This window comes from Rattus rattus, chromosome 2 (assembly GCF_011064425.1).
Source record: "Rattus rattus isolate New Zealand chromosome 2, Rrattus_CSIRO_v1, whole genome shotgun sequence".
NCBI lineage: Eukaryota > Metazoa > Chordata > Mammalia > Rodentia > Muridae > Rattus > Rattus rattus.
The window spans coordinates 193,470,541-193,483,317 of NC_046155.1; the positions used below are offsets into that span (position 1 = coordinate 193,470,541).

The window sequence follows — 12,777 nt, forward strand, 5'->3', positions numbered from 1 at the left end:
TGGGCCTGGCCGATGAGTGGCCACTTTGAAAGAGACTGCTCTTCTGACAAGGGACTGGGGTCTTAAGGTAGCTTTGGGGTCTGCCTATACCTTTTATTCAGTGTCTGCAAGAGCGAGACTGGGAATGCCATCGAATTCTCTCTTGCATATTTCCATGTTTTCATCAGGGAGCACTAAAATCTCTTCTTTGCAAGCAGATCTATTGCAATCTAGCAGAATTAGAAATGGGGTTTGGACTCAACATAGATCTATTTGCTGACGTGATGTGGGGGCTGCTTCATGATGGGACTGCTTGCAGGAAAAAACTAATTTCTTTCTTGGGACACCAGGGTAACATCCCACCCTGGTCGTAACTGTGTGTTCCTGTCTAACTGTTCCAGACGTCAGCGTGAGAAAGGTGAACCACAGAAACGGGTATGGGAAGTGTCTTCTGAAGAGGGCAGAGAGAGGTAGAGTGAGAAGGGGCGCCAGCAGCATAGTTATGTAGCAGTTTTGAAAAGACTGAGCGTTACATGGTAACAGTCAATTACCCAGAAGGAACACTTTCCACCAGAGCCGGGCACTAGAGAGCCAGTGCCGGGCAAAAGGAAGATGAAGATGTTCTCGTCACTTGGCACTATGTACACCACATACAATAGAACATGTTCCTTTCAACATTGCACAATATAAATATACACGGCGGAGTAAACTAATGCAGAGTAACTTGGAGGCACACAGAAGAAACATGGCGGGTGCAGACTTGGGTTAGAACAGTAGTGAGAGACAGAAGGTCGTGGTCTCTGGCCAGTAAGCTTGGAGGGCCCCAGGTCACGTGGGCTGGCAGTCACCACCCATCTGTGAGGGAATTACCACATCTCAATGTCGCCAGAGTTAATTGCTTCAAAGAAGGCCTAATTATCTAAACAATCTGAGGAAAATCAAACGGTTGTTCCCACTCTCAAGGAGGAAACCCTGGAAGTCCTTTCTGGCCTTCGGGCTTCATTAGGAGGAAGAAGTTGTTACTTTTCCCCTATTTCCTGTAAATAACTTGGTTACTACGCAACCACGTTAGGCAAACTAGAACAGCATTCAAGAACACCCATCACAGTGCGTAACAAGATTTAATGTACATTTATTCTTAACATGTGGGACATATAAAGATTTTATACTGAATAAATGATATTCATTAAGCCAGAGGAAAAGGAGGAATTTACATCAAGTTTTTTTCTTTTTTTTTCTTTTTTCTTTTCTTAAACTACATTATCTTGAAATACAAATGCGGATTCTTGTCACAGAAAAATCTTTGAAGTTGTGTTTCTTCGTTTAGTTGGTTTTTCTTTTTTCTTTTTTTTGTATGTACTGGTATTCATTTTCTAAATCAATCCGTATGCAACCATTTCCACACCTTGATTCATGAAGCAAATTGGGACCAGCTGCCCTCCCAACAGAGCATGACTTTATACATACAGAAACTTGTACATTACCCCCTTTTTTTGTTTGTTTTTATTTTTTGTATTTTTTGTTTCTTTTTCTTGTTTTTTGGAGATATGGTCCTAATGAAAAAATATATAAAATAAAAATAAAAAATTATTTAAATCTACCATCACTTCGTAGTTACCACATCATGAAAAAGAAACTAAAAACTTTGTACTAAAAAAAAAAAAAGAAAAGAAAAAAATATGAGGGTATGTTTAATGTACAACTTCTATATACATCACAGCCCATAGGCAGTAAAAAAAAAATATTTAAAAAATGATGAAAGGAATCACGAAGATCTGTGAGGTGGAGGCTGAGCCGCAGCAGACATGGCGGTCGTGGTGAGGAAGCAATCCCGCTGTTGGTGGTTAGGAGTGGATTTTCGCCCCTAACTGAGAGCGCGGTTTTTTGCTCGAGGCCTAATGCAGCCGCTTTCCTGTGGAGAGAACAGCATCACTGGGCCAGACTGCTGACTGCCACACCTCGAGCCCCTACACCTACATCTCTAGAAGTTTCTATTGCACAGAGCTTTGGGCAATGGGATGCACTTTCGCTTTTTTCATTCTGCGAAGAATAAAATTCATAGGAAATCAATTTAAGGATCAATTTTTCCTTTCACCTTTTTGACTCAGTGTGGTGAAATTTTCCTATCAGCATTTTTTGCCAAACCTTTTTACTTTATAAAGTCAATTCACTTCCCTAAAACTGTAATACAACATGAAAAAAAATTATGAAAAAAAACAAAAAAACATGTGACCTGTGAATGCACTAGACGGCAACTTTGGTTAAAAAAAAGAGAAAGAAACAGAAATCCCCCAACGGATGTACTTATACACACAGACAGCAAATATTAATTTATAACTGTTCAAATTAATGATTTCTTTAATTCCCAATTGGTAAATAGTGAATGGGGCAGAGGAGCAAAGATTTTTCTTTTCCTTCTTCCTACATTGGATAAACGAGAACAGAAAACAGCCAGTCATATGTGACCCTCTAATGTTCCCTCACACATGTGTGCCCTCACGGGTGTCATAACTGCCCAATCTGAAACAGTACATCACAGATGACAGACGCAACCAGAGAGTTCAGGACAGCGGATATCGAGATATCCAGCAACCGACCCTCGTGCAAAAGGAACTCCGAGCGGTTCTCATCCACTCTAGCCATAGCCAGCAAAGCTTTGGCCGCCCTGCACATCATGTCCACACTGGGGGGTTCCAGAGGCGGGGGCTGCATGTGCATGAGGGTATGCTGGCTCTGCTGGTACTGCGCCATCGTGACCCCGTCCTCCAGGAAGCCTATCAAGTTCCCAATGCTTCCTTTCTGCACAGCTATTGCCCTCGCTGCCAGTGTATCCCCCTGGGCAAGGTTCGATAAAAGCGCCATGGACATTTCTCGGCAGACTGGGTTTTTGCGATCCCCAACGTACCTAACTAATGTAGCATAAAATTTCTCCTGACGACTAAATGGAGGTGTGGCCAAGATCAGGTCCACATTGTTGTCCTGGATACTGAGTTTACACAGGGTCTCCAGCACAAGTCTTTGTGGCGATAGAACTGAGTTGGGCCCCACAGTGGGAAAGGGGTCCTGTGCCTCCGCAGACGGGCACACCATCCAGTGCAGCAAGCCGTCCAGGATCGGCAAGCAGATGCTCTCTGTGTAAGCAGACAAGTCTAGCTGCCCGGAAATGTTAGCCAACGTGACCAGTGTGTTATCCCGCAAGACCTCGAGGCAGTCCCACCACCACTCATCTTTGCTGCAGGCCACCCCCTTGTCCTCATCCTCCTCCTTCTCATAGGTCTGTGGCGCCCGTTTTCTCTCCGGATGCTCGTGATGCAGCAGAATCAACTTTCCTAGGATCAGCACCAAGCCCGGATGTTTGGACATCTCTGCGTCGTTGCCAGGCACGAAGGACAAGCTCCGCACGATGTTAGACACGCAGATGCAGCGCTTGGCCAGTGAGTCCTGCCAGTGCGCGATGGTGCACAGGGGAGCCTCGTCTCGGCTCCTGGGCTCGTCCTCCAGGAGCCTGATGTTGCGGTGGCTTTTGGCCTGCTGGATTCCAAAGGGGAACTTGCCACTCTCGGCCTGGGGTCCGGGGTTGCTGTCTTCCGGCAGGGCCCCTGGCCGGGCACACAGCACATCATCAATGGTGGCTATGATGCTTTTCTCCGGCTGCTCTTCAGAATCGCCCTTGCCTTCCAGCTCTTTCTTCTTACCCGTGGAGCTGAGAGGCGGAGGAGGACGCCTGCGAGGAGGGATCTCCATCTTGCTCTCGAAGTGGGTCTGGATGTGCTCGGTGGTGTCGCCGCCACCCAGCTGCCAGTGGAGGAGCCCGCTGTTGAACTCTTGAACTCGACCCAGCCTGTCGGACCGGTCCACCACAAACAGGTTGTTCTTCTTGACAATCTTTATGGGCAGCTTGTCAAACTTACTGGCCTGCCTCGGCGTCTCCTTGGGGTCCACAGTGGTGTCTGGAGCAGCTAGGACAGAGCTGCTCTTCCCCTCTGACTCCATCTTGTTACCGTCTTCCTCCTCTTCCTCGTCTTCCTCCTCGTCTTCCTCCTCCTCCAGACACTCGGCATCATCTTCTTCTTTCCCAGAGTCGTCCTCCGACGACTGGCTGTCATCTTTCTTCCCTGTGCGGTGATCAAGCGCCCTTTGGCTGGGGTCACCCACTTCATATTCCATCAGAATTCCGAAAATGTCAATCAGGCACTTTCGGAAGTACTCCACTAGTAGTTCCAGGAACCCCGACAGCTAGAGAGGGGAGAGAGCAGGCACAGGTCAGGACACCAGCTCTGACAGAGCGGCCTTGGGTAGAGACTTCCACGCTGTTCTAATGTCTTTCTGCCCTGACCCTAGAGGGCACACCATGCGTCTGAGAGCTACCTTCCCGAGGATGGACTAAGTGTGCACAAGCGTGTCTCCTCCAGTTCACTGCCAACTGCACTGCCAGCCTTGGCCCCAGCTTTCCCCAGCCATGGCTCCAGTGTGTGGAGAGCTCCCCACTCTCTCGGCCTGCATGATTTAGGGAGTGCACCGTGAGGAGCAGGAGCGAGGGTTTTATAGACTCTCGCACCCAAAGTGAATCTATTTGCTCCTCTACTATTTATCTGGGAGTCGCCTGCTGGGGTTTTTATGGTTATTATTCCTAGGATTTTTATGGTTATTTTTGTCTCAGGTGCCATAGGTTGTCCTGATTTACGTTCTTTCTATATCTTTTGGAGGAGATAATTTTAGTAATGTAGTCGCTCATAAAGACTGAAAATTATAAACAAATCAATTTAGTCCCTGATAAATGAATGAGAGTGCTTTATAAAATGCAATTTTACATTTCAGTTATTCACAATGCTAAATGAAAGACAAGAGCCATTGACAGAGTCTGCCTGTGGAAAGTCGAGTGCTCCCGTCTGCATCACTCACTCCATACACAGCCAGCCTCACATGAGCTGTAGGGACATGCAGCGCGGGTTCTGTATGACAGATGCTGTGAGACCAACCATAATCTCACATCTCCTCTTTGTTCCCAGGGCTGGGCACGCCTGTCCCAGTGAGCGCACATAGCTATACCAAGCAGTATTCTCCCCAGGGGAAGAATTCTCCCCCTCCCTGTCACAAGCTTCCCTGGGGAAAAGGGCAAGTTAACCAAGCACTTCTGGGCATAAAAATGTACAACCAGCCAGAGTTCATCTCTTAAGAGGATGAATTCTCGAGAAGGCTGGACACATTATTTTAAGCACACATCTTAAATACCATCATTAGGGCATGCAATGTTTTTGACCATTAACACAGTCCACCAGCTGAGAGCTGCCTCTGGTCTACACTGAAGACTCAGTGAAAGAAGGGGGGTGGTACACAGTTCTGGTCTTTATCTCAGCGGCAGGCAGAGAACCCAGTGTCTTCAGGTGAGGAGCTGTTTACAGCCCACAGGGAGAACAAGCCTCTCACATTTTTATTCTGAACATCAGGTTAAAGCCCATACCTCACTGACAGGGGCATCTTCCTCAGGCTTCCTGCTGTTAGCCATATTGTTACAAGCTACTTTAAGGCCAGCTCTGAACTGGGGGTGAGTGAGGGTGGGGTGCTCCCTGGATGACGGAAGAAGCAGGGTTTCAAGTGAGGACTTTAGGATGACCTGGAGAAGGCAGATGTGGGGAAGTGACCTGGAGGCAGGCATGGCTAGAAGTCCCTGGTCATTCCAGTGAGATGGGGACATAGGGCCAATGAGATCTGTGCTATGAAATGTGTTACATACTTTCCACTGGGGAAAAAGACACAGCATGGGATGTGGTGGTGCTCCCTACAACCATAGCACGTGGCAGCAGGGGCTCAACATCACACAGTTGGCTCAGGCTGGACTCTGCCTCAAACAAATGATTGAAAAACAGTAACATCAATAGAAAGATACTAAGTTGCACTGAGAAGTACTTTCTGTAATAGATCAGTTCCACGTTAGGGTTTAATCACTCCTATTGAAACAATCTCTCTCTCTCTCTCTCTCTCTCTCTCTCTCTCTCACACACACACACACACACACACACACACACACACACACACACACACACACACACACTCACACCTCACATGATGTACCCTGAAGATAGAAATTAGTTGCTATCCCAGACTGAGTACCCAGACAACTACGTATTGACTAGTGCTGCTTTACACTAACTACAGAGATTCAGTCTTGGATGCTCGCTGCACAGCACCTTAGGCACCAGCTTAGCATTATGCATACTTCATTTTAGAACACGCCAACTCGTTGCCAGCTGTGTGCAGCTGCCTCACCTGGGAAAGATTGAAGGTGGCAACGGTGCTGTCATCATAGAGGAGAATGTTGATGGTGTCCAAAGCCCACGTGCTCTCAGCCAACAGACCAGATTTAAGGGACATCATCACACGCCACGCCTCGGGAGTAACTAGAAAGGAGAAGAGGGTGTTGTAAGCACCAGCTCTGGAGGAGGAAGCGGAGCGCTGTGCAGCAGTCAGCTGTGTGTGATCATCTGACTTCAGCTGGGGACGGTAAGTAGACATGCTACTTTGCTCTTGTGTTCTGGTGGTGGGACAGGAGCCCCAAGTGCATGGCCAGCACACATGGTCCTGTCATCGTGAGCATTTCTTTTGCCACTTGGTAAGGGTAATGATCGAGTCAAGCCCAGCAGAGCTGGCTTGGGAGGAAAGTGTAATCCTCAAACAGTGTAACATCAGAGAATGTCTGTGTTCTCCCATGGCTATACCCTGCTGTGGCTGAACAGGTACTCCAATGGTTGATTTTCAGGTGCGACCGTGCCCAGGAATGGGAGACTGAAAGTCTGCATTCTCTGTCACTCTTCCTACTCCTGCCCCTAGAAAAGTATGACTAAATGACAGCTGTCAGCTTTGCTGAGGATGGGGGTATACTGGACTACAAGTCCTAAGTCTACACTGGGAGATTTTCAAAACTGCAGGGGCCTGTGATGTGACCTGAAAGAGAGAAGGGGACTGATCTACCCATCCTCCCAGCTCCTTACAGTGCAGTGTGAGGGGCGATTGTGCTATGATGTGTCTTATGATGCAGTGAGGGAGGGGCTGTGTCCAAGGGCGTCCTTCCTGGGATTTGGCTTTACAGGTGTTTTAAGAGGAAAACATGTCTTTTGTCATACAAGGGATCAGACTTTTGAAAATAAAATCTCCCTAGGTTGGAGGCAAGCACTGACAGAAACTGGACTAAGAGATTAAAAACAAAACAAGATTCAAAACCAGATATAGGGCTGGAGAGAAGGCTCGGGGGTTAAGCACACTGGTTCCTGGACAAGACCAGGGTTAGCGTTCCAGCACCCGCACGGTAGCTAACAGTCATCTGCAACCCAGTTCCTGAGGATTTAACTCCCTCTTCTGCTTCCTTGGGCACTGTCGGCATATAATGCAGATACACATGCAGGCAAAATATCACATAAAGTAAATATGCTTTTAAAAAGTAGATTTATGACTATTTAAACACACAAACATAGATAGCTATTTCATTTACATTTCTATAAAATAGGGCTCAGTATCTATGTTTCCATCATCTCTCTAAAGTTCCCATATATAAGATACACTTCTTAATGTCTAACAACTAAAAACATCTTTAACATTGTTAATTAAATCTTTCATTTTCTAATCACTGCCAATGGCTTTAAGACAATTGATTCCAAAATCTTTGAAAAAATTTTGTTACACAACCAAGAGCTATTATTTCCTCTGTTGTGTGAAAAGAACTTCAAAATGCATGCAGAAGAAGCTGCTAACTAACGGACACTCCAGACCACTGGAGTATGCCCATGGCCTTCGCAGAGGGCAAGTAAGCAATACTAGCTCAGCTGAGTTAGCTCCTTGGACTGTATCGGCCAGTGTGATGTGATTACATCAGTGCCGGAAATCACAGCGGAGGGCACTCACATACCATACCTACCTATCTGCGCAGCATGGCCAGGCCCTACTTTCCCTATGGAAACTCATCTTACATTGTCACTAGAGTGGCTGGCCTCCAGTGGATCTCTCTAGCATCCAGTGTAGAAATCAAGTGGCTTGGTTTTGTCTAAAGCTCAAGCCAGCACCCAGCCTGTGTGACTGAGGGGTTTGGCCCCCCTCCTTGGAGGGCTAGTCTCTTCTACAAGCAACCTTTGCACCTGAGTGTCATTCAGATTCAGGCTTTTCTCTGGTCTGTTTCTTATTCAGACACGTGGCTTCTAACCAATGCTCCCATAGATAAATAGCCTATAATTTGTACTGTTGAGATTCTCATCCAATTGAGACAGATGGGAATTGTGTCTGTATTAAAAGTTCTAGATTGCATTTTAATCCATTTTAATGCTTACCAATATCTTTTGAGGTAATCTTCCGCCTTTGTTTCAGGACTGGCTGCGATGCTTCTACTGAGCCAGGAGGAAAGGTAATCTCCCTTCTGATTGGCGGTGGCTGTGGGGGTGGTCCGGTGACCTGGGATGTGGGGACCGTGGGCATGACCTTCTGCATCTTCATGGCAGGCAGGAAGGGGACTTGCTTGGGGAGACATACGGCTCTCAGGGAGGCGCAGCAGGGAAGGAGGCAGGGCTGGGTGCCCTGGAGATGTGGTTTGGCAGTGACGGCGGCGTCTGGTAGGATGACTGAGGTGGGCGCGTGATGGGTTGCATGGAGGCCGATGATGACATATAAGGCTGGCGCTGGCTGACATGAGAAGGCCACTGGCTCTCGTGATTGATCCTCTGATCGGGTACCATCATATCATCTGTGCGGTTCATGCCTGGGTATGGGGGTGCCTGTGCAGGGCCGCCTGGGCCTTGCCTGTTCTGGTAGGGATAAGGCATATCATTGCGTGTAGCCCACATATTCTGCTGAGGCCCCTCATTGGAAGATGACTGCATGGGGCCACCCATCATCTGAGGTGGGATTCCATGTGGCTGCATCTGGCCTGGGCCCTGCATCCTTTCTCTATTGTAGGGGTAGGGATACTGTCCCTGGATGGGCCTTCTGTCCGGGCCAGAGTAGGAGCCTCCATACTGGTTATACATCTCCTGCTGTTGGCTGCCATACTGCATGTTGTACATGTCTCCCTCGTGGCGCTTGGCTGGAGGCCCGTACATGCCATCCATATGGCGTTTGTAATTCTGAAATCCATATAAAGACAATCATACTGATGTTCTCTTAGAGGTATAATCATACACACTCGAATTATGCAAAAGTTATTACTGGGTAGAATGTTCATTTCAAAACGGATACGGGACGCTCCTATGTACTGACAAACACTAACAATTTAGGCTTGTTTTCAGTATTGCCGCACACTCTTAGGAAGGGTGCCCAGGTTTGTTTTCAAGTGTAAAACATTTTCTATGACCCCTCTCCTTGAGCAACACAGGGACAGTACACCATGGCTGACCACCATGTCAGCACACGTGGATAGATGGAACCAACAGTACCCTAGGAGCCAGGGTGCTCTGACTCATGGGAGCAAACTGGATATTTCAGGGCCATTCTGGGAGGTTCTGGGCTGAGGGGACCCTAGACCTCAGTAGATAGCAGAGCCTCTGCTGACGTAGCTCCTGGACCATGATGCCTGCAGTCCATATCTCGGTTTGCGCTTAGTTACACAGCTCGCCCAGGCTCAGTTCTCCACGGAACCCTTACTGGTCCCTCTACACAACTCCTTTGGCTCAGTTCCACCCTTGAAGACTCTCCTTGGTACCCACTGGGTGGGTGGGAGAGATGTGGAGGTGTGCACTGTGCACTTCAAACTGTCTCTGGTAAGTTACTTCACCAACTGCAAGGTATACTCCAAGTAAATGACTATTTCAAAATGACTTTGTGATTGAAAAATTCTAAAAAGAAAATGCCCTCCCCCACTTTTTGGTGAGCGATCGCAGACCAGAAAGATTGTTCAGAAACAGCTAGACCCTAAGGAGGAGCCCGACCCTTAGGGCCACTGTGACTTCTGCAAGGTTGGGTTATACAAGACTCGGCTGTGAAGTATGCCACAGGAACTAGCCTATTGCAGAACATGCCATTAATTTATCTTCTGAAGAACAAACAGTTAGCATACTTTAGGGCGCAGTGGGCCAGGAAGCAACGAGAGCGCTGCCGTCCGAATACGCGTTGTTAGTGTCTTCTCTTAAAGAGCCAGTGGCCATCTTGGTCCACAGCAGTCTGAGTTTCTTTTATTGTTTTCCTTGAGTACGGCACGTTTCTGACCTACAGTGCATTTACCACAACACAGCTGCCCTAGAACATCTGCAGAGACTACCTCCAGGACCCCTGTGGCTACATCCATGAACACTCAAGTCCCCGAGAGAAGAAGGCTGGCTTGCTCTCCAGCGTCTACACACACTCTTGGCTGTGCGGTTCTTCCAGATGTGTCCTACACCAGTGATCGCTGCCCGGCAGCTGTGCCCTGCTTGTTGGCAGAACAGCAGTGAGGGACACACGCGTGCTCTGCGCACTTGCCTTTTGACCTGCACTGGCGCATGGGTCTGGAACCTGTGGGACAGGAGGAGGGGTGGCCACAGACACGTGTCCAGCGTGCTGTGCATATCCCAGAATACTGCCTGTCAAGAGCTGTTTTTAACTTTCTGAGTTACTTTCTAGCTAAACCTATCCTGGCTAGTCAGTAAAGTGTGTGGCTTTGGTTAGCCCTCCCCAAATCTTCACAAGAAAGACGTTGGGTTTCAGTCTCCAGCAGACAAAAGGGACACAGGCCCACACCCCCGGCCAACTCACCGGCTGCTGTGGGTACAGGCCAGGCTGGTGTCCTCCATACGGCGGCTGTCCTGTGGGAGGGCCTTGGCCTGGGTACTGCTGCCCGTAAGCCTCATGCCTAGAGCAAAGTGTTCAAAGGAAGATTGGTTTACATGGGACTCGAGGCAAACACAGACGAAAACAGCCCATTTCTAGAGCCCTACCCAGCGGCTCTGCCTTCTCTCCACACACACCACTTTGAACAGCACAGGAGGCCACAGCTGCGCTCCAGCTTCTTGCAGGGACGGTAACACCCATCTCAGGAGGCCAGCCAAACTCCCAGTTCAGGCTGTTGCTAATCGGTGTCAGAGGGATACCGGTCGGACAGGCAGAGCCTTGTGTGTGCTTGTCCAGGCTCTGGCCGCTTCCTTTGAGGCAGAAGCCCCGCCCATCCCCTGAAGCTTCCACAAGCAGGAGCCACATGGTGTTGTCAAGGGAGAAGCAGGAGTAGACAGAAGTCCGGAAGCAGCATTTCTAGAAGTATCAGAACATGGATGGTGTTCCCATCTTCTGCTTCCTCACTGAGGACACAGCGTTTACAGCTATACCTCATGGGGGCTGGAGAGATGGTGGCTCAGCAGTTAAGAACACTGACTGCTCTTCCAGAGGACCCCGCTTCAATTTCCAACAGCCACAAGGCAGCACACAACATCTGTAGCGCCAAGATCTGACACTCTCACACAGACATATACCACTGTACATAAAATAAAGATTTAAAAAGCTATCCTTCCGCAGAGGGATGGTCCCCGATTACAGAGGGCATGGAGGAGGGTGTTCACACTGACTGAGATGAACTCCTACTAAGTCCTTGCAGAGAAACATAATGGGCATTTCCAACTGCTCCCACATTTAGGAACTGTAAATGCCATAGAATTAACATGTTTAAGGGTAAAAAAGTCTTGAACTTTGAAAATAAACTGGGTTAAGTTAGAAATACTGAATCTTGTAGAGGGGAGAATAATTGGTTGGATATATTATTAATGAGATCAAGAAATGAAAAGAGGGAAGAATTAGATTACCACATACAAATAGACAGAAGACTCTAGGAGGAAGCTTGAAGGAAAGCGTTCTAACTGACGAGGACAAAGCTTAAGGGAGGCAGCAAAAGCTCACGGGAGAGTCTCCACTGTGTCTGTCCTTTTACCACTGACTAATCTCATCGGAAAAACAAAGCAAAGCAAAGCAGTAGCTCTTCCTGGATCTTAAAGCCCCAGCCTTTGGCCTAGGGAGCCACAGAGGCTAACTTAAGAAGAACTGAAGAAGAGTGGCCCACAGTTTGTATGCTGCTGAACTCCTGCTTGGAAGTAAGAGCCATGGACCGTCTGAGACCAAGTTCCTCATGTTCTGGCTGAGGCTGCCCACTGTAAGGCCACTGCCTGGTCGTCAGTGAAGGCTACAAAGGTTACCCACTGTGCTGTTACTGGAAGCTCAGCCACCATGGCTCAGAAATGTGTATCTGAGGAAAACTTTTTGGTAAGTTATCCCATCTTCATAAAATAAGAAAAACAAAACAGAACAAAACCCAAACCAAACCAAACCACCACTCACCTTCGGTCATAACTGGTTCCATAGGGAAATTGCTGCCGCTGTCCCATGCCCAGATTGGACATGGCACCCGAGGGGCTCTGGTTGTACATGTCCTGCATACTGCTGTTGGGCATCTGTCCTTGTGTCATAAAGGGCTCGCTGCTTCCAGGCACTGTGATATTGAGATAAAAAGCACAGAATTGAGCATTTTCCAAAAGCCAAAGGGCCTATAGATCCCTTCTTGTGAACTTCAGTGGTCCCAATCTTCTACACCACAATCCTACTGAAAGGACATAGACTCTGCCCAAGGGAGCAGAACCTCTAGATGTTCTCAAAGACACCCGCATCCCCTCTGTTTGCTCTACAAGAGCCTCTGATGTGGCAGAACTTGGATACAGGCTGGGCTGCGGCTCCGTGGTTACGAGAGTCAGATGGTTACGATGGTTTTGGGTTCATTCACCCAAAGGGAAAGTTCAAGTCACCCTTCAAATCTGGGCTGAAGGCTAAAAATGGAGCCTGTCTGATACTCTACTACTGGCCTTGCCA

General features: G+C 48.1%; 1 protein-coding gene across 1 annotated transcript in view; it reads right to left on the reverse strand.

Annotated features, from left to right (window-relative positions):
* Window positions 1–1,081: 1,081 nt before the first annotated feature.
* Window positions 1,082–12,777, reverse strand: part of Arid1b (AT-rich interaction domain 1B) — a 345,497-nt gene continuing 333,801 nt past the window's right edge. The window contains 6 exon segments of the mRNA XM_032894759.1: window positions 1,082–4,215; window positions 6,247–6,377; window positions 8,295–8,474; window positions 8,477–9,083; window positions 10,687–10,783; window positions 12,253–12,403. Of these exon segments, the coding sequence (XP_032750650.1) occupies window positions 2,485–4,215; window positions 6,247–6,377; window positions 8,295–8,474; window positions 8,477–9,083; window positions 10,687–10,783; window positions 12,253–12,403 (2,897 nt within the window). The 3' untranslated portion in view covers window positions 1,082–2,484.